The sequence below is a fragment of the Dermacentor andersoni genome, chromosome 8, assembly GCF_023375885.2.
Source record: "Dermacentor andersoni chromosome 8, qqDerAnde1_hic_scaffold, whole genome shotgun sequence".
Classification (NCBI taxonomy): Eukaryota; Metazoa; Arthropoda; class Arachnida; order Ixodida; family Ixodidae; genus Dermacentor; species Dermacentor andersoni.
In genome coordinates this window covers 153,624,646-153,644,511 of record NC_092821.1, presented here as the reverse complement: position 1 = coordinate 153,644,511, position 19,866 = coordinate 153,624,646, and the positions used below count along the sequence as shown (strand labels likewise).

General features: G+C 44.0%; 1 protein-coding gene across 1 annotated transcript in view; it reads right to left on the bottom strand.

Moving 5' to 3' along the window:
* LOC126525988 (uncharacterized) overlaps positions 1 to 18,941 on the bottom strand; it is a 183,464-nt gene extending 164,523 nt beyond the window's left edge. The window contains exon 1 of the mRNA XM_072284147.1: positions 18,678 to 18,941. Within this exon, the coding sequence (XP_072140248.1) occupies positions 18,678 to 18,718 (41 nt within the window). The 5' untranslated portion in view covers positions 18,719 to 18,941. The remainder of the gene's footprint in view (positions 1 to 18,677) is intronic.
* Between the last annotated feature and the right edge of the window lie 925 nt (positions 18,942 to 19,866).

Here is a 19,866-nt window from a genome sequence, read left to right as displayed (position 1 = left end):
CGGTTCACTTTCTTTGTGCTCCTCCTTTTCTTTTGTCATCCGTTACGTTCTCTTCCTCTTCTTTTTGTTCAAGTATCCCTTTCGCCGCGTGCAAGCGAGCCAAACAAGAGTGCTTCTGGTTAACCTCCCTGCCTTTCTATCCATCCTTTCTCTCTCTTGAAACGTTTAAACCCACAACATAAATTCCTTTGTGGCTCGAGTAGTTGGACGCCGACTCAGGCTACACTTAGCAGCGCAGCAGCGCCTGCTGGACTTCATGAGCGCAGCGAGGGAGAATCACACCAACGAGGCTTAGGCGTATAGGGTCGCTCCATCTGCTTCCTTAGGCTCAATAAAGTGTCTGCATCTTATTTTTTCCTTCTTTTGTGTTCTTTTTTTAGATGTATAAACATGGGGACATATTTGTTTGTATCTTCCTCAAGCAGTCACAAAGACACCCCTCTTTTCGGGCGTAAGGAAATGTCACTGCGCAAGCTGCAGCGTTTGCATAGCGATGGGGTTTGTTTGTTGAGACGTGCCACACAGGAAGTGTCTCAGGCCCACTGCCGAGAGTGGCAGTGGCCGCCGGTCAGCCAAGGCGACTGTTGACCCATTTGCCAGCACAAACGGAAAGGCTGCTTATCTGTACAACACACGTGGAGGCACGGCCTGAATATTTGGGGCCCTGCAGCGTGGTTGGTGTATTTAAATGATACATAGAGGCAGCGATAACGCGTATCTCTCCCGAGCTGCAATTGTTTCCTTGCAATTCAATTCTAGCTAAAGCGATTTCAAACTCTATGCGTTCGATCGTCGAAAATTATTCTCATGTGGTTTTGCGAGGCGTTTTGCGCTTATGCTACCAGAAGGAACTCTAGTGCTGAAAATCGTTTAACACGCTGATAATCGTAAGCCGTGCACAAGTTAAGTCGACTAATATAATAGCTACTGGTAACTGCGTTACTGACACCGCCTCGGCTGTCATGGTGATCAATCTCCCACAGTCCTGTAGAGAACAGCGTCAAATTGCCGCCCTGCTGTTTGCAAGGGATACTGCATGCAAAAGGCAAAGGTGACGCCGTCATGTTATACGAGGTGATCATATTTAAGTTTGACGGGACTTTTTAAGATCGCCTGTGGCGGATAGCAAAATTCTTGTCCTTAAACTGGATTATTCCAGGATTCCGATTCGAAGATTATTTGAAAGTAATTAATTAAGAAGGTAATTAGTGCATTTTCGTTCATTAGTTGAATATGTGTTTCGATTTCTCGTGATAGTAATGTCTGTATCTCTGAATAATCTAGCTCAACGACTAGAATTATGTTATCTGCAAGAAGTTATTTTTAAAAATTCCGGAAACCTAAAAATGACCGCTCCGTAGGTTGAGGAAGATCGCTTGAATGGTTGGCTAATTCGAGTGCATGTAGACTTAGTTGACTCATTTGTTTTCTGTTTGCGCAAAGCTCCTCACTCTGGCGCACTTTCTGTTCCCCTTACTTCGTTAATATGTGAACCCTTGCGAACACATTTTACTTTCATTCGTCTTGGCGCTCCACCATGTTCGTTTATTCTTTCTGTAGCTTCTCTGAATGTCCTCTCAATTAATCCTGAACTGCATTCACTGATTCAGGGGCAGTTCTGTGTTCACGCGGAAAGATTGTGTCATCTTTAGAATAAAAACAGGAACAGCGCAACACAGGACGAGCGATCTCTCAATCTCCACAAAAGCTGCACTCGAAAGAAACAGCTCGCAGAGTGCAAATATTCAGATTCTGCCCGCCTGATGCGAATAGCGAAGTTCATCGCCTCCTGAATTGACACGTGCGCGAATCGAATGCCCTTCCATGCATTTTCGCTTAAGCCTTCCGATCTTCTTGAAAATTATACAGAGCTTTTCGTTCGTGATTTTGCTAACGTGATTTTTCTAACAGCCAATTAACTCCATCATACATTTCGCCAATGGGCCTGCAGAATAACACAGTTGCCTTATGAATCGCCGATTATCGTTAAAAGAATCATGGACGTTCAATGTTGCTGCAATATCTAAGCGTGATTGACGTTTGCGTAACTTTTAACATGGCATACGTCTGTGATGCCGTACCGTTCGTCCGAGAGATGTTTTGAACTTGTGGAGGCTCTTCGTTGTTGCCCATACACGAGCATCTCTGGATTCCGCCACCGTGGGTATTCACTCGTCGCGGCCAGCAATCGCACCTATGGCCTTGGGCTGGGCAGCAGGACGCCAGTAGCCACTTAGCCACCACGGCGAGTGATAGGCAACGGTGTCGACAGTTGTTCGTGGATGTCTTGGAGTAAACATGACGTGGCAGTAAGCGCCGATTACCTCCTCGGGAGAAAACCGGCTCTTATCGATGCCGTTTCTGTCGCAGTACTACTGGGTGCGCAGGCCGTCACCGCCATCTGTAACCATGCAGCAGACGGCACGGCTGTCGCAGACGGCCAGCCTATTGTCGCGTCTTTTCAGAGCACGCTGGCAGCGAAAGCAGTGCTCGTAATGTGGCAAAAGAAATAAGGACGTACAGTAGCATCTTCTTAGGAGCAAGCTTACCTTCCTCACCGCTATCTTAATGCATGAGAATTTATTTTCTTCGCAAAAGCTGAGCCGTTTTCGAATAGAGCTTGTTGCACTTAAAAGGAAATGTTAAGTTCCGCGAACAGTTTGCCAAACATATTTCGCTTACACTATCAGTCTGTTATTATGAAAATTGCCGAACATCGGAAAAGAGCTTTACTCGCGTCCAACTCTGATGTCTACATTCAAGTGCACAGTGACTGTTGCAGGATTAGGCTCTTCCCTAGTTCATTTTCACTTATGTATTGCATAGATAATGCTAGAGACATATCATTTTCTACATATCATTTCGCTACATGCTACATATCATTTTGCGTATACACCTTGGCTTAATATCACGTTTGCGGGCATTACTTGTGAACTATAAATGCGAAGGGGGTGTCGTCTGTGGCAATGCCACTAAAGACATTGCGATTCCGCTGCAGCTAATAATGCAACGGAATGGTGGCGCCGTCTGTCACTGCAGCTACGATGAAAACACCGTGTTCACCGTTGCCGTGGCAGACGGCGCCACCATTCCATTGCATTGAAATCGACATGTTTTGAGCGATGCAAGCGCACAACACACCCACTTCGAATTTTTTTGTGGACAAAATTGCTGAGTAATGCCCGATACGGAGATTTCAGCTAAACTTCATGCAAAATGGCAGCCGTGTAAAATTTGAGGGGGGTCAGCCAGCGGTTTAGAGTCACGTGCACATTGCGCTCAAATTTATGCAGCATTCAATATACGGTGTCTGTCCCAAAGGTTCGTGCATTACGTCGTAAAAAAAATTTCACAAGCTTTCAGATATATCAACTAGGTCCCCGTTAAGATACTCCCCATTAGATAAAATACAGTTCTGCCTCTCCTTCTTTCGCTGGAAGCGCCCTTTGAAGTCCTCTTCTGTTAAGCGATTCAACAGCGGTATCGTTTCCTTGTGAATTTTCATCCCATCCCCAAAACGCCATCTTCGCAGCACTAGTTTGCATCTAGGGAAAAAAAAAATAAGAAGTCGAAGGGGGCTAAATCCGGTGAGCATAGGAAGGGGGTTCCAGCACAGTGGTGGAATTGCCTGCCAAAACATCACGCACTGCCAATGCAGAGTGAGCAGAGGCATTATTAACGCGGTGCAGAGTCCAGCGCCCCTCTGTCGATAAATTTGGCCGGACGCAGCGCACACGATTCTTAAGACGCTTCAAGGTCTCCACGTAGAAAGCTGAATTGACAGTTTCACCTGCAGGCACAAATTCGTAGTGCAAAATTTCATATCACTTCATAAACACGATCGACCATTACCGATTTTTGCTTTCATCTTCCGGCGCTATTCTGGCCTTGGCTCATCCTTTTCCACTCCTTGCTGTGCGACTTCAGCTCGAGACTGTGTTCCGAAATCCAAGTTTCGTTACCGGTGACTACCGTTTGAGTGAATTTCCCGCTGTCGTCTAGAGTTTCCCGATCAATGCAATATTCTGTTCATTGCAATCTTTACTCAGGGGTCAGCAGTTTCGGCACCATCTTGGCGCAAACCTTCTCATTTTCTAATGTTGAGCAAAAATCTGGCGAACGGTGAACCGCTTAAAACGAGTTCTTTTGATATCATTCCAACAGTCATTCGGTGGTCAAAGAGCACAATAGAGCGCACACGATCGGTGTTCTCATCTTCGAACGAGGTGGAGGAGCCTCCTTATCTTGCAGATCGTCCGCGGGGGCTTCACGGCCTTCCAGAAAACGCTCGACCCACTTGAGCGCAGTTAAAAACTTTCTGGAATCCTTTTCTTAAGCTTTTCGCAGGGTTTGATGAATTTCTCCCCGACAATTGTCCAATCTCACAAGAAATTTGATGTTGATCCTTTGTTCCGTCTGTTCGTCGGTCTCCATTTGGACAACCACTAAACATGGGTTGCGAGAGAAAGTGCACGCGTAAAATTGTGCCTTGTCATACAGCAGTCCGTGTTGAGCTAGCAACCGGGACCTTTCGAGTGGAGAGAGGGAGATAGTGTGGCCGCTACACCCTCTCACACTTTTTCGTTGACTCACTCTATGAACTTTCGGAACAATCGCAGTCATCCTTAGAACGAGAGAAAGTTGAGCAAGTTGGTGCGTATTCGTTGCCACGTCTATCATCCCAATTCTTTTCGGTCTGAATCGTCCTATAAGTGTCCTCTCTTTTAAATGTAATTGCCTATTCAGCTTGTCTGACTAATTAATTACACGATATATTATTCTGTTCCTGTTGTCAACTTCTTTTACCCCCTTCTCTCATTCTCGTAATTATTACATGGGCGCTTGCTACATCCACACGACTCTCGGCCAATCCTCTTATGTAGGTACGGGCTACGTTTAAGGCTTGAAGTTTGAAGTTTATTTGTCCTGCCTGCTTACAGGAACGGAAGCAGAGGCTAAAGGCTACGTAGCCTGACGAAAGGCCTCTGCTCCTATTACAGTTCGGCACGCAGGCCGATATACATGATAAAATATCGTACCTCTAATCATTTTGAACAAGTACATCTTTCACAGCAGAGAAAAAGAGCGAAAGAAAGAGAAGGAAATGAAAACAAATATCGCCCAAATTTTACACATTCTCAACATTCACACAACTCAGGTGAAGGTGAAGAAAAAAGAAGACATTTGTATCATACAATGCGAAATAACAAAGTACGACAAGACAAAAACATTCCATTATTTAAGCAAGATCAGTATCATTGCGTGTCAGGATGGACTTGACCATGGTACTTCTTAGAATGCATGTGATCAAAGTCAATGAGACCATGTAAGCGATTTAGCAATGTCGGTATTTGGTATTCTATGTGTTGTTTACCATAGTTTGTCCTCAGTGTTGGTGTTTGCTTTTTTATTGCGTTGCTGACGTATATTGTACATTGTACCCGCTGATGTACTCTGAAAACATCCAGGCTTCTTTTGCATAACCCATTGTAAAAGCTTGAAACAGTATATTTGCGTTACTTTTAACATTGAATATTTTCCAAAAAAGGGTTTAGTTTTAAAGTCCCTGATACGGCCATGATATTGTTCAAATGCTCCCAGAACTCCTTTCCGGAGAATTATTAGCTTTTGATAGTTACTTTGTGTGGTTGTACCCCATACCAAAAATACAATGCGTCACTCTAGAATAGAACAGAGCATAATACAATTCATTTTGCAACCATTTTGGTAAGACTAGGCTGAGTTTGTACAAGCCTCCAACAATTCTACTAAGTTCTATTGTTAGTTTTTCTACATGTGTGTTCCCTATCAAGCCTTCAGTAAACTAAACTCCTAAGAACTTCTGGGTTTTTACCTGCTACAATTGTCTGCCCTCAAACACAATAGTTGTTTTATATTTACGTGGCTTATTGATTGGAGCAAATATTACGTATTTCGTTTTACTAACATTCAGTTGAAATTTATTTGAACTAAGCCAACCTACCAGGTTATTTAGGTAACTATACACTTGGTGCTGAAGTTCTTGAATGGATGTATCGCTGAAAAAAATATTAGTGTCATCTGCATACATTATTAGCTTGGGAGAACATTGCACGTCACTGAGATCGTTTATTATGAACAATAGAGGGCCGAGTATTGACCCCTATGGTACTCCTCTGGTTATAGTTGCATAAGCCGATGCGCTGATATTTATGCTAACGTATTGCTGGCGGTATGTGAGATAGTTTTTCATTAACTTAAGAACCACTCCACGCACGCCATACTTACTAAGTTTGTACAGGAGGACTCCATGACATACCGAATCAAATGTCTTTCTAAAATCTACAAACGAACCCAATGTGTAGAGCCTATGTTCAATGTTTTTAATTATTTCATGTTTAATATTCAGAAGGGCTGCTTCACAGGATTTATTTTTCTGGAAGCCATACTGTGCCTCACTGATCACATTGTACTTAGTAAAGAATTTGTACAATCGAGCGTTTATCGCGTTCTCAAATACCTTAGATAAAACTGTAAGAACGGAGATTGGTCTGTAATTTGTGAATTGTCGTTTATCACCTCCGGTGGACCACGTGCATCCGTGGTCCACCGGAGGGTAGTAAACGTTTGTTCCACAGGCCTTTCGGTGGGCTGCAAAAGTAAGCACAACATTTAGTCGCCATTCCGATGTGCGCTGCCGAACTGGGCGGCAGCGCACGTCGTATCGTATACCGTATCGTATCGTGCATATCATCATCCACTCGAATTCCTTTTAAAGCGGTATTGTCGTGACAGAACGTGGACATTTGTGCCGATGGTCATAGTCTTCTGCGGCTACACAGTGGCTAGTGGGGCGTTTTTCTGCTAAGCACGAGGTCACAGGTTCGATTGCCGGTCGCAGCGGCTGCATATTCTGACGGGGGCACAATGTTGAAAACTTTCTCGGATTTACGCGAACGATAGATAGATAGATAGATAGATAGATAGATAGATAGATAGATAGATAGATAGATAGATAGATAGATAGATAGATAGATAGATAGATAGATAGATAGATAGATAGATAGATAGATAGATAGATAGATAGATAGATAGATAGATAGATAGATAGATAGATAGATAGATAGATAGATAGATAGATAGATAGATAGATAGATAGATAGATAGATAGATAGATAGATAGATAGATAGATAGATAGATAGATAGATAGATAGATAGATAGATAGATAGATAGATAGATAGATAGATAGATAGATAGATAGATAGATAGATAGATAGATAGATAGATAGATAGATAGATAGATAGATAGATAGATAGATAGATAGATAGATAGATAGATAGATAGATAGATAGATAGATAGATAGATAGATAGATAGATAGATAGATAGATAGATAGATAGATAGATAGATAGATAGATAGATAGATAGATAGATAGATAGATAGATAGATAGATAGATAGATAGATAGATAGATAGATAGATAGATAGATAGATAGATAGATAGATAGATAGATAGATAGATAGATAGATAGATAGATAGATAGATAGATAGATAGATAGATAGATAGATAGATAGATAGATAGATAGATAGATAAACTTTATTAAAAGAATAATCACAAAAACCGCTAATGGTCGGGGCCCCTAGTCCAGAGTTCCGCTGGCTCTTGCCATCTTCTCAGCTCTCTGTATCAGCTTGAGCTGGTCGTCGAGGGCCGAGCTGGACAGCAGTGCCTCCCATTGCTCCCTCGTGGTGTTCGTGTCGGGGTGTCCTATGTTGTGTAGCGTGCACTCCCACGTAATGTGTGTGGTGTGGCCCCACACCACGCGCATTCGTCCCTGTAGGCCGTGGGGTGTATGCGATGTAATATGTGTAGGTTCGTATAAGTGCCTCTCTGGAGCCTACTCCAGGCAGCGGCATCCTCTGTCTTTAGATATCGATGGGGTGGTGGATATCGCAAGCGAACGGTAAAGAGCCGGAGGCGGGGTGAATTCATTCGGAGCACCCCGCTGTACACTACGGCGTGTAACCCGCCGTGCGCGACCCGTTCCCACGGTTCGACCTTCGTCGTCCGCAGTTTTGAAGGCGCGCTTCGGCGCAGCGGTCACGTCTCGAGAGCTGTCTGCACCGCGGCTCGATCCTCGAGGGCCCGCGCAGTCGCACGAACGAGCCGTCACGCTAGAATCGTTCGCAAGTTTCCATGCACTCGCAATATCGAACATATTGCTCGCGAAGGCGGTCGACCAATAACAAACAGCACTTCCGAAAGAAAAGCTTTGTGGATTCAGACTCCCGAAAACACGTATACCGATTCTTAATCTCGTTCTGATCTCCATCAAGCAAAGTAGAACATATTTGCGAAAAAATTGCCGGTTATTTAGTGAACAAGGGAAACAGAGGGGCTCCGTTTTTTTTTTCTTCTTTTTTTTTTTAATCGCAACCCTGTAAAGCCAACAGGCAACGAAACCAAAGAAAGCACAGCTGTAATTAGCTGTAGTTAAAATTGTGGTTGTGGGTTCGTCTTTTCCTGTTTATTTCCTACATTTCAATTTCGACCACAGCCGATTACCCTTACGATTTCCTTGGCATTGCCATTTGTTGGGCGTGTTGGTAAACTGAAAGCATATTTAGCGCCAGCAAACAAGGAGAGCCGACCAATAACGTGCTGCGTTTCCTAGATATTCAGCTCGAGTTTATGGAACGGCACACGTGTTGGGAGTATAAACCTAGAGCTAATAAGCCCCTGTTATCGTATCGGTCAGCCCACTGGAAGCTCGTCAAGAGGAGCATTGCCAACTTATGCTTTCGAAATGCTCTAAAGAAGTCTTGCCACCATAATATCTATACGAGTCTTATGGATCAATCGGGAAGGTTATCAGCAGCAGGGTTTCCGGAATCAGTGCAAGTTTCGGTCGTCGAGGGACTGCTAAAAAGGTGCAGGTCAGATAGCACAACTCGGGACACGGCAAATCAAGGGACGGAACGTAGAAGGAAGGTATCGGTAGTGCCCTACCTGCATAGAACGGCACATAAACTTTAGAAAATAGCTAGGCGGGTGGACACAAAAGTGATCTTTTCCGCACCAGAAAAGCTAGCAAAAATATGTCGATTAACGGACCCGTACCGTAAGCCAGCTGCCGGATGCTCTACGAATCATCGAAAAGCGCCAGTGGGATGCGTAGAAGCTGTTGTATATGAGCTTCCGCTGTCCTGTGGGAAAAGATACATCGGACAGACAGGGAGATGTCTTAATGACCGATTACGGGAGCATTGCCAAAATGTGAAAAAAAAGCAATCCGGTCATCGGTCAACCCACTGTCAGGAATGCGGCTGTGCGCCGGTGTATGGATCCTGCCGGGTTCTTGCGAAGCACGAAGATAAAGACGTGTGAGAGATTATTGAGGCTCAGGCTATCTGGCGGAATAGTGACACGTGTGTTAGTGCCCCTTCAGTCGACTTGTTAGATAAGGAGACGACTTTTTTGGATAGGTAAGATTTGGATAAGGTGGCGCCACTGCGCATGGGTTATATAGGTGTATTTCCTGAAAATCAAGTTGTTGAAGTTAGCGCATTGTGGTGTCGTCTCCCTTCCGTCCTTGTTTGCTGGCGCCATAGAGTTTCTCACTACATTACCTAGAGAGAAATCTGGCGCTGCTGCGCTGTGGTATGCATGGGAATGCCGGTATATTGTGGATTCGGATTGGCATCGTTCTCGTAGAGGCAGGACACCTTGAAGACGCGCTTGGCAAGTACCGTTCCGTCTGTCACAATCATTCATTTTCTACTAGAACAGCACGTGAAAAGCTGTTTTAGCTTTATTATTACGCGAAAACATGTTTTGTTTAACTATGAGAACTTGTTATTGTGTGTACGACTACATGTTACGTAAAAAGTATCAGCGGGCCGCTAAAGTTGGAGGACAGACGACAAGGTACGCGCTCGCTTTGAAACAGTTGGTCGTCTGTTCTCGCTTTTCTTCGCTTGGTCATGCATTGTGGGTGAGTAAAGATGTAATATGCGTGAATGGAAACATATGTCATGAAGATTTCACTTTGAGAACGCGTTATTTGCGTAGCCATATCCACGTTTTAGACGAAGCCTCTTACAACACCAGCCAACACGAGCCTCGCAGACACATATACCGTCATTCCCATGACGGCACGGTGCCCCCTTAAGAAACTCCCATAGACGGTGGCGCCAGATTACCCTCTAGGTGTTATAGTGAGAAACTCTATGGCTGGCGCTAAATAGGCTTTCGATTTCCTTGGCTTTATGCGGCCCGCTTGTTTAGCGGGACAGGTAATGTGGAACGAGAGTGGCGGATCTCTCTTCGCGTTGCAATCTTTCTAAAAATGCCGGGCGACATTGCCAGGCGTCATCGCGTGCGCTAAATGGGGTCCCATACAGTGGACAATCGGCGGCCACAGTGACCTTCGGCTGGCCACTGCACAGACGGCTTCGCCGCCGTCAACAATGACGTCACAGGACCGAGCCGGCGGGAAATCCCTCGCCACCCAAACAGGGCGGAGGTTGAGACGGCGTCCTGCGCCGTTGGGTCACGTGAGGCGCCGTCGCGTCTGCACCGCAACAATTGCGTCACAGGAAGCAATCGCTTCCGGTGGTGCTATGCTCACGCAGGCATTTTGTTTACGCGCCAGTTTATTTCCGTTGTTGTTTTGTTCTGCTCTGTCAGTTACTTACTTCGTTTTTCATTCATTCCGCAACTGCACCCGCAAACTGGTTTACCGACCTTGAAAGCGCCGTGGAAAATAGGTGCCCGTCCATCGAAGCAATAATATACGAAAAGGTGTCCCAGACAGGGCAAGCAGCGCACCCACAGCGGGTGGCGCACGTGAGTCAGGCGTCAGGACGACGAGCCCCCTGCGATGCTCGGAGCGTGCAACGTGGCGGTGAACGCTTGCTACGCAGTGGCCCTTCCGGGACGAGAGAAGCCTGTCTTCCCGCTATGCAGGGCGCTTTCTTTTAGCTGCACCAAATTGTTAAAAAATTACCTGCGGCAGTTAGCACAATTATAACCTTCGATCTAAGTTACTCGACGAGGCGGCTATAGCGTCTACGAGAAATCAAAACGCTCAATTGAGTAAGTATCATAATTACATTAATTAACTTTTCAATTCAATATCTTAGGGCACATATTTAAATCTACGAATTGTAGCCGGTGAGTTCGCGAGGCAGGAAAGAAGCCCGCGAACACACGCAAATTGCTTCGAGCGGCCAGTCGCGCGAAAATTTTGCGTGCATTCGTGGGCTGATTTCACGCTCGGAAAAACACCTTTATGTAGCACGTATTAAGCAACAAAAAGCTGTATCGGGAGTATTCCGTGTTGCTCTACAATATTCTCATTGACACTTTTTATGTAACTACATTATTTCAGAAGTTGATAAATTAATTAAGACTAACTATGCAACTAGGCGGAATGCACAAAAATGAGTATCTCCAAGCGACGGAAAGCGACGGAAAGCGACGATTCTGTCCACGTGCATATTTGCATACCCATTTGCATATTTATATATACCCAGTTGCATATCTTTAAATCATGGTGCGTGATAGTTGGGACACCCTGTATAGGAACCGAAGTCCAAAACACCCGGATATGGCCAGGACACATGGTACGCTGCGATGACGTAGTTATCAGGACTGATAAAAATAGCGAAATTCTTTCCCGTGAAGAACGACCGATGGTTCACAATTTTCACTGTTTCTGATAGATATAATGACATGATATCTTTATACAGGCAGGATCCTAGAGCCCTTTCGTGGGTTGTAGCAGGGGCCCGTTTTTCAACTAAAGTGATTAGAAGCGAATAAAAAAAAAAGAATAACAGTAAATATTACAATACGTTTGTTACAAATGCGTGCAAAGCGGTTTTTCTTCGTTAATATGGTTATCATTGTAAGATAAGTAGATGAACGTGAACAAGTCGCTATTATATAGATAAAATGATGTGGTTGATGTGGTGCTATACGGTAACGTATTCCACAGTTTCGCGGCAATACAAGAAAATGAATATAATCCATTGTTAGTCTTTATGCAGGGTACGCATAATGGTTCAGGTGAAGCAGAACGTAGTGAATATGCGAGTTTTTGGTATGTTAACGTTATTTACGGGCATATAATAGGGGCGCTATAACGTAAAACTATTCCAAACTTTTCTATTCCAATTCTGCAATCGGCCCACCGCGATTGGTCAAAAGCTTTTCTGGGACACCCCCGCTTCACCTGTCTGTCACGCGACGTCACGAAAACCGCGATAGCTCCCCATTTGATATGACGTGTACACACTGATTATGCATAATTTTACCGAACAAAACAAACATAGTTATTTCTGATTCGACGCCTTTTTGCCATTAGCCGTCGGCTATTGGTCAAAAGTTTTCGGGCTGCACCCACTACACTTGCCTCTCACGCGACGTCACAACACCGCAAAAACTTACCGCTTCAAAGTGACGTGTACGCGTTAAAGATGCATTAATATGCCGAACAAAACTGAATTTTCTTCTGAATAGCCGCAGGCTGCCCCGTTCCGAAAGGAATAAAAGATGGCTGCCTCCGATCCCTCCGGCACTGGCTACTCGCCCCTGCCGGAGAGCGTGGGTTTATTTGCGTGTAATAAAACTTTTTGCGTGGCCGTGTAACGTTTTCGAGAACTTTCGACACGTTTACGACCTCGTTCTGCCAACTCTTCGTTGCTGAGGAGCCGTTTTAGCGTCATTCTTAAGCTTCCGTTGCGTGCCGCCGCGATTGTCGATGAGCCACCTCAAGCTAAGTAAGAGAAAGCGGACCAATCGCAGGCGCCGGCACCACCCTCTTCATCCGGTTATCGATATTCAGTGCAGTGACTCGGCCCCATCGACTCCATCTCCACTTGAGCATGCTCCTCGCCGCTTGTGAGCCAATTAGATAAGACAAGCCGCTCAGTGCATGCAATGTTATTCGTTTTTCAAGCAAACAGAAGCGACCTCCTATAAACGAGGGGAGCATTTGATTGGTTTGTTCAGACAACCCTGCGGATGACCGCCCCATGCTTGCTTCGGCGGTTACACAAATTTGACGTCACGAGATTGGAATAAAAACATATTGGAATAGCTTTACGTTATACGGCCCCAGCATTGTATAAAAGTTGATAAGCAAGCAGTAAAACACGATGATTGATGCAAACTGTTATGGGTTGTATGTTTAGTAATCCATAAGCTTATTTATTTTTATTTCCAATACTGTTAGCCCTTGCGGGCTGTTACAGGGGTGGGGGAAAAGAGTTTCCCACAAACACGTAACACCAGTTCCGCAATAAACAAACAATGCATTCAGCAAACACATGACAGTTCACGCTCAAGTGATTCAGTTGTGTGCGTTTCAATAAATACATCTGCGTCAAGTTTGTCCCAATCGACTCCAGTTTTCACAAGAAAGGAAAATTTGAAGGTATCAACGCGCTGCACATAGGGCATTACAGCATGAGGGTGACCTGGACGGAAGCATAGTCTGGAGTCCAAATTGAATTTATTGTTATACAGTTGGTACAAGAATTTCATCCTGGCTATTCTTCTGCGTGTTGCGAGTTCGGGCAAACTGGCACGAGATAATAACGCAGTTACATGCGTCCTTTGATAAGCAATAAAGATAAACCGTGCGGCTAGTCTTTGAATTCGTTCCAGTTTATTTATCAAGCCCACTTGGTGCGGATCCCAGACTATACATGCGTATTCCAGTGTGGGCCGTACAACTGTTTTGTACGCCTTGAGCTTTACCTCGGGTGTAGCATCTTTCAACTTTCGCCTTAACAGACCGAGTTTGCGCTGAGCAGAACCACAAATGTTTTCAATGTGTGCGTTCCAATTCAAATTCTGCGTGATTGTGACCCCAAGATACTAAGCTTACTACCATGTTGAAGTGGGCTATTATTTATTCTGTAAGAAAAAAGCAACGGGGTTTTCTTGTTAGATACAGTCATGTAAGCTGTTTTATCGAAATTAATCTTCATGTCCCACGTAACACACCAGTCATAAATTCTTTGCAAGCATTCGTTCAACAACACTTGATCCTGAACATTCTTAACGCGACAGTAAATAAGGCAATCATCCGCAAATAGACGCAGTTCAATGTTAGGATGCAAATCATTAGCAATGTCATTTACATATAGGAGAAATAAAATTGGTCCGAAAACTGAACCCTGTGGCACACCAGATAAAACAGGTAAGGAGGATGATATTTCGCCTGCTATTTGAACATATTGCTTTCTATTTGTAAGGTACGCATAGATCCATTTCACAATTTGTGTATTATATCCAAGCTTATACAATTTCTCAATAAGTTTTGTGTGATACACCCGGTCAAAAGCATTCAAAAAATCAATTGATATAACATCAATTTGTTTGTTGTTGTTAATTGCGATGCCGAAAGCATGAGACACCTCAAAAATCTGCGTCACTGTTGACAGACGTTGGCGAAATCCATGCTGCTTACTGTAGAATAGGTTATTATTTTCTATATATTCAACCAGATGTTTCGATATTACGTGTTCTAACATGTTACACGCGGAGCATGTAATGGAAATTGGCCGATAGTTTTCCGCCAATAACTTATTGCCCGCTTTAAAAATACGTACGATGCGTGCACGGAGCCAATCTTCTGGCACACCTCCAATACGAAATGACATTGCAAAAATTCTAGAGAAGAAATGTGATATCCATTCACAATAACGCCTTAAAAACTCATTTGGTACCTCACCGGGGCCACAAGATTTTTTGGTATCCAGCTTTAGCAACAATGCTAGAATGCCTTCTCGTGAAAGTACAATGTCATTTCTATCTTCACACAGCAACAAACCATCGCTCGCATTTATGGGGTGCCTATTACTGCCAGGTGTAAATACAGAGTTAAATATACTGTTAAAAGCCTGTGCGATCAAAGCTGCTTTAGTGCAGATATTTCCGCCTACCTTAATTTCATTAATGTTGCACGTAGAACCAGATAAGTAATTCCAGAATTTCTGAGGCGAGTTTTGCAAGTAATCCACCAGTGTTGTTGAAAAAAATGCCGCCTTCGCGTCTTTTAATTCTTTTCTAACTTGCGTACTGACACTGGCTATTTCTGCACATCGCCTTAGCCTCCTTCTACGTGCACGATTCAGTCACCGCTTCAAATGAATAATGTTTCTAGTTACCCATGGATTGGGTTTTCCTATGCGCTTGATTTTCTTGGGCACATATTTTTCTAAACAGGCGCGAACAACTGATACAAGGTATCTCCAAACCCTATTTATGTCATTATCAACCGGCATATTATCAAGAGCACGTTCTAAGTAGTCGATAACCGACGTGTCGCCAGCGCGATTAAAATTATATGCATATACAGAGGGATCTTTTTCTAACTGCGTGTTTCCTATACTTAAAATTGCTACTACTGTTTTATGATCTGATATGCCTTCCTCAATGTCGACACTATAATGAAATGGTCCGTTAGTCGAAAATAACAAATCCAGCGTAGATTGATTTTGCCCCTGTGTCCTGGTCGGCTCATGAACTGCCTGAACAAAGTTATGCTTAAGCATAATCTCGAACATTATATCAGCGCTAGGCTTTTCCGCTGGCCCCGTAATTCTCGCATCCCTATCGACACCTGGTAAATAAATATCCCCTGTTAAAATAATTCTACTTTTTCTACTTTTGGCATTCGTTACGTTATTTAAATGCTGGTCAAGCGCATACAAAAATTCAACAGGGCTTCCGGGGGCTCTATAGATAACGCCAACTAGCATTATGGTATTGCCAATAAATAGATTGCACCACACACTTTTATGCCCGTTTATGGATGGCACAGTTTCATATCAGAGTGGTTTCTTCGCTAGAAGAGCCACGCCACCGACTCGTGTTGCTCTATCATTGCGGATTACACTGTAAGTGCTTGGAAATACCTCATGGTCCTACACGTCCCTGTGCAACCACGTTTCTGTTATGGCAATGAGCTCTGCGTCGTGAAGCAATGACAAGTATTCAAGCTGTTCTACCTTATTCACTATGCTCCGTGCATTAATGTTCAGTAACCTTATTTCGGGGTGCCTTGCGCGTCAGTCAACTTTTTCGGTGGCAGGTGGTCGTTCATTGCGCAGTCTCATGCGCACATTCTGCCCAAAGTCCCATGTGTAAGCAATGCTGTTGACGAAGAGCTTATCGTGAACAAGACTTACCTTCGCGCCATCGCGTTTATCAGTCTGAGCCGATTTCCAGAGAAGTCTTCTTTTTGCGACTGTGTCCGGCGAATAGTCGTCCGAAACACTCATTTTCGTTCCTTTGAGTTTTTTGCAGTTCTTAAAGATTGCCACCTTTTCATTGTAGTCGTACAATTTTAGGATAACAGGTCTGTTGCGTGATGGTTTCTTTTGACCAAGCCTATGCATTCTTTCAACTGATGAAATCGTGACGCCAAGTTTGTTGGAAAAAGTATGTTTTACAACTTGCTGCTCGATGTCTTCGCGCGTTTCGTTTTCAGTCTCTGGAACACCAAATACAATAACATTATTCCGTCGTGCCCGGTCTTCTAAATCAATTAGCCGCTGTTGTTGATACTGAACTGTTCGCTTAACGTCTTCAATCGTTCTTTCTAGAATTTCCACCCGAGCACATTGACTCGTAATTTTAACTACGCTCTCTTCCAAATTGGCGAGCCTGTTGTCCATTTGAATTTGCTTATCCAAAATTTGTTTCAACATTTCTTCCACAGTTGGGCCAGGGTTTGTTTCTACGTACCCGGAAAGCAAGAGCTTTAGATCTAACCACCACATGCTCAAAACTTCAAAACACTTCACAGGGAGCGGCAGCACCAATAGACATAGACAATTTGACCGTAGTCTTGATACATGAGAGTAATAACCAACCTGTAAAACAAGCCATGCGTGGTTATGCGCCATTGCCGCTGCCGTGCTGCCGCCCCCACTCAATCTGCTTTTTGTATAAAACGAAGAGCACGTACTGCTGTGTTCTATGCTACTTTAAGGGGCTTCAGCGTTGTCTGGTCGGCTAATCTGTAAATTGCTATAGCATATGTAATGCGTGAATTTATGAAAGAATAATGTAATGTTATACAATGTATTTAACGGGAAAATGCAGCGTAACCTCTAAAGAAGATGTATTTTCCTGTAAATCTAAAGTGTTGATTCGTTTACCAAATGTTAAACAAATTTCAAAGTACTGAGGTTGCTTATTTCTTGGATCCTGGAACGTGAAGGTCAGGCGCATACCGTATTCCTTAAAAGCATTCAACACACTGTCAACAACCGCGCGATGAACATCGCTGTCGAGAAGAACCAAGAAGTCATCAATGTAGCGTAAAGAAAGGAAAAGCAGTGGAAAGCTCTGCGAGGTGACGCTCTAGTTGTATGTCAATAAATGCCAGAACAATCTCATTCGTAATAGGTACCACACACGAACATATGCAAACGCCAGATTTTTGTACAAGAACATTACCACGCCATGAAACGAAGGTAGAATCCAAATAAAAAAGCAGCAACTCGAGAACGGCTTCTATCGAAATACTGCACCCATCTATGAAGCCTTAATTGAATTAGTAACTTAGCGCAATAAAAAACCACAGACACAAGAAAGATGGACTGAATCTGTGGTTTTTATTGCGTAAAGGTACTAGTTCAATTATGGAACACCAACTGGGCCAACAATCGACTCTTCTAGAATATATGAAGCCTTGTTCGTGATTGCGTTAAATTATGCACTCTTTTACGCAATTAAGAACCTACGCATGTGGTAGAGAGTAGTACAGGTTTGCTATGTCTTTACTATACGTGTCTCGCCTGCATACCCACGAATATGCACCCCACGCACCACGTTGGACGACGTCATGCCAGAGCGCAGGCACACACCCTAAACTAACGGGACCATATGCGTGGATGCCGCCTGCACCAACGCTTACATATAGGATTCGTGCGTTTCCGCAGAAACTTCTGAATTGTTCTTGAGAATATCTAGGATCCGTGCCCTGGTTGATCCAACTTCTGTTGCTTGGTTCCATAAGCTTTACCGTTTCATCAAGTCTCACATGAATACGTCACGTCTCCGATATTCGTAATGTCAGGAGTACATAGCGCCTGTACTAAATGGAATCCCATTATGATGTCTGCTATCACTTACATCGAAGAAATCTCTCGGTTCCTCTAATACACATGTAGAGCTAGTTTTACTTAAATAGGCGCACAATTTTTCAAGTCGTAAAATTATTTTAAGCATGCAGCATTCTTCGGACATGCTGCACTTTGAAAACGCCCGTCTCTTGCTCATATTGTCGCTATTCCAGCGTTTCCTCGAAATCGTCTGTGCAGCGCGCCGCCCGCGTTTCTGTGCGTTGCATGACGCGCATTTGCGTGAGGGCGTCCCCCGTCAGCGTACCGCAAATACAACGCTCCTACACTTGCCGTCAGCGTCACGTGGTATATACGCTACTCGATGACAATTTCGTTATCGTTGACATTGTGTTCTTACGTCGAGTCGCAGTTTTGCGCAAGTAATTGCGCAAATGGGACGATATGTAGCGGCAGGTGCCAACATTTTTTGTGCACAATATACCAGCTGCATAAGCAAGCGAATGTGGTAAGCAACGAAATTATTTTTCGAGCCTTCTTTGCTCACAATTGCGCGAAGAAAAAGTAATCGTATGGAGTACTCACGAAGTGTCTGTGTTATAGCACTGAGTGCGGGCCACTTGCATAGGTTTCGTGACTTTCGACGCGAAGGAACGCAGACGACTAAGCTGCAGACGGCACTCGCAATGCTCACCGCCGAAGCATGGCTGAAGTAAAACAGACGAGAGAAAAAAAACATGGGCAACAGATGGTACCTTTACCGTGATGCAGCAGATTATAAAACAGGCCCACGACACTTGTTGAACCTTGCGTTACAATGGAAAAAGACAAAGAATTGCGAATATATGGTTTCCAGAAGGCAGCGCGGACGCACCGACTTCTGGTCGAGTGAATCGGCAGCTTTTGTCGCCGGTTGGCGTTCCCGGTATATACGCTCGCGTCACAGGCCCGCATCACTACACACTCTCCCCAGCGGTCGCGTATATCACGGCAAAGGATATATTTAGTGGACCGAACTCCGTTCTATATAAGAATGCGCTTCAGCTCGGTGCCTAAGATATTCAGCGTATCCTTGTATCAGACTGAAAATTTGACCCCCAATCAAAAGGTCGGTGATAAATTATTTTGTGATTCCAATATGATTTTTGTTTATGATGTTCGTTCATTGCCATTAACTAATTATTTGTCTGCACTAAACGGGCCACGTTCTCCCTAATTCTGCAATAGACCAAGTGGGGCTGCAGTATGTATGAATAAAAATTGATAAATAACTATTTGGCGCTCAAAACAAGAATAATCTTCGCGATACGTGGGACATTCAATTAATATGATTTCAATTGCCCCTAAAGTATCCTCTAAAAGCCAAAGGCGTCAAAAAAGTTCTAACGGCCACTATCGGTAGCGTAGTTGCATTCCAAATATACCGCGCTTTTTCTAGAGTACAAGTACTCTGCCAGGGGTAGCATAGATGTACACTGACAATTCTGGTGAGAGTAGTAGCCGTGGAATAGTTTAGCGCTATACTGTGCAAGAGGAGAGTAACTGCATTGCAGCTGATTTTACTCTATTGCAGCTAGTTAGTCAGTGCAGGGATGTAGTTTAACTCTATGCCGTTAGTTGAGGCAGCTTGACCCCTGCTTATAATTACAATAACTGAAACCATGTTTGAAAAAATTCAAGAACAGGAACATTCAGCTTTGAAAGATTGTAGCTATGCCTAGGTACGTATCAGTGCTTACTCCAGACTCACCACTACATTGTACGTATACGTCCG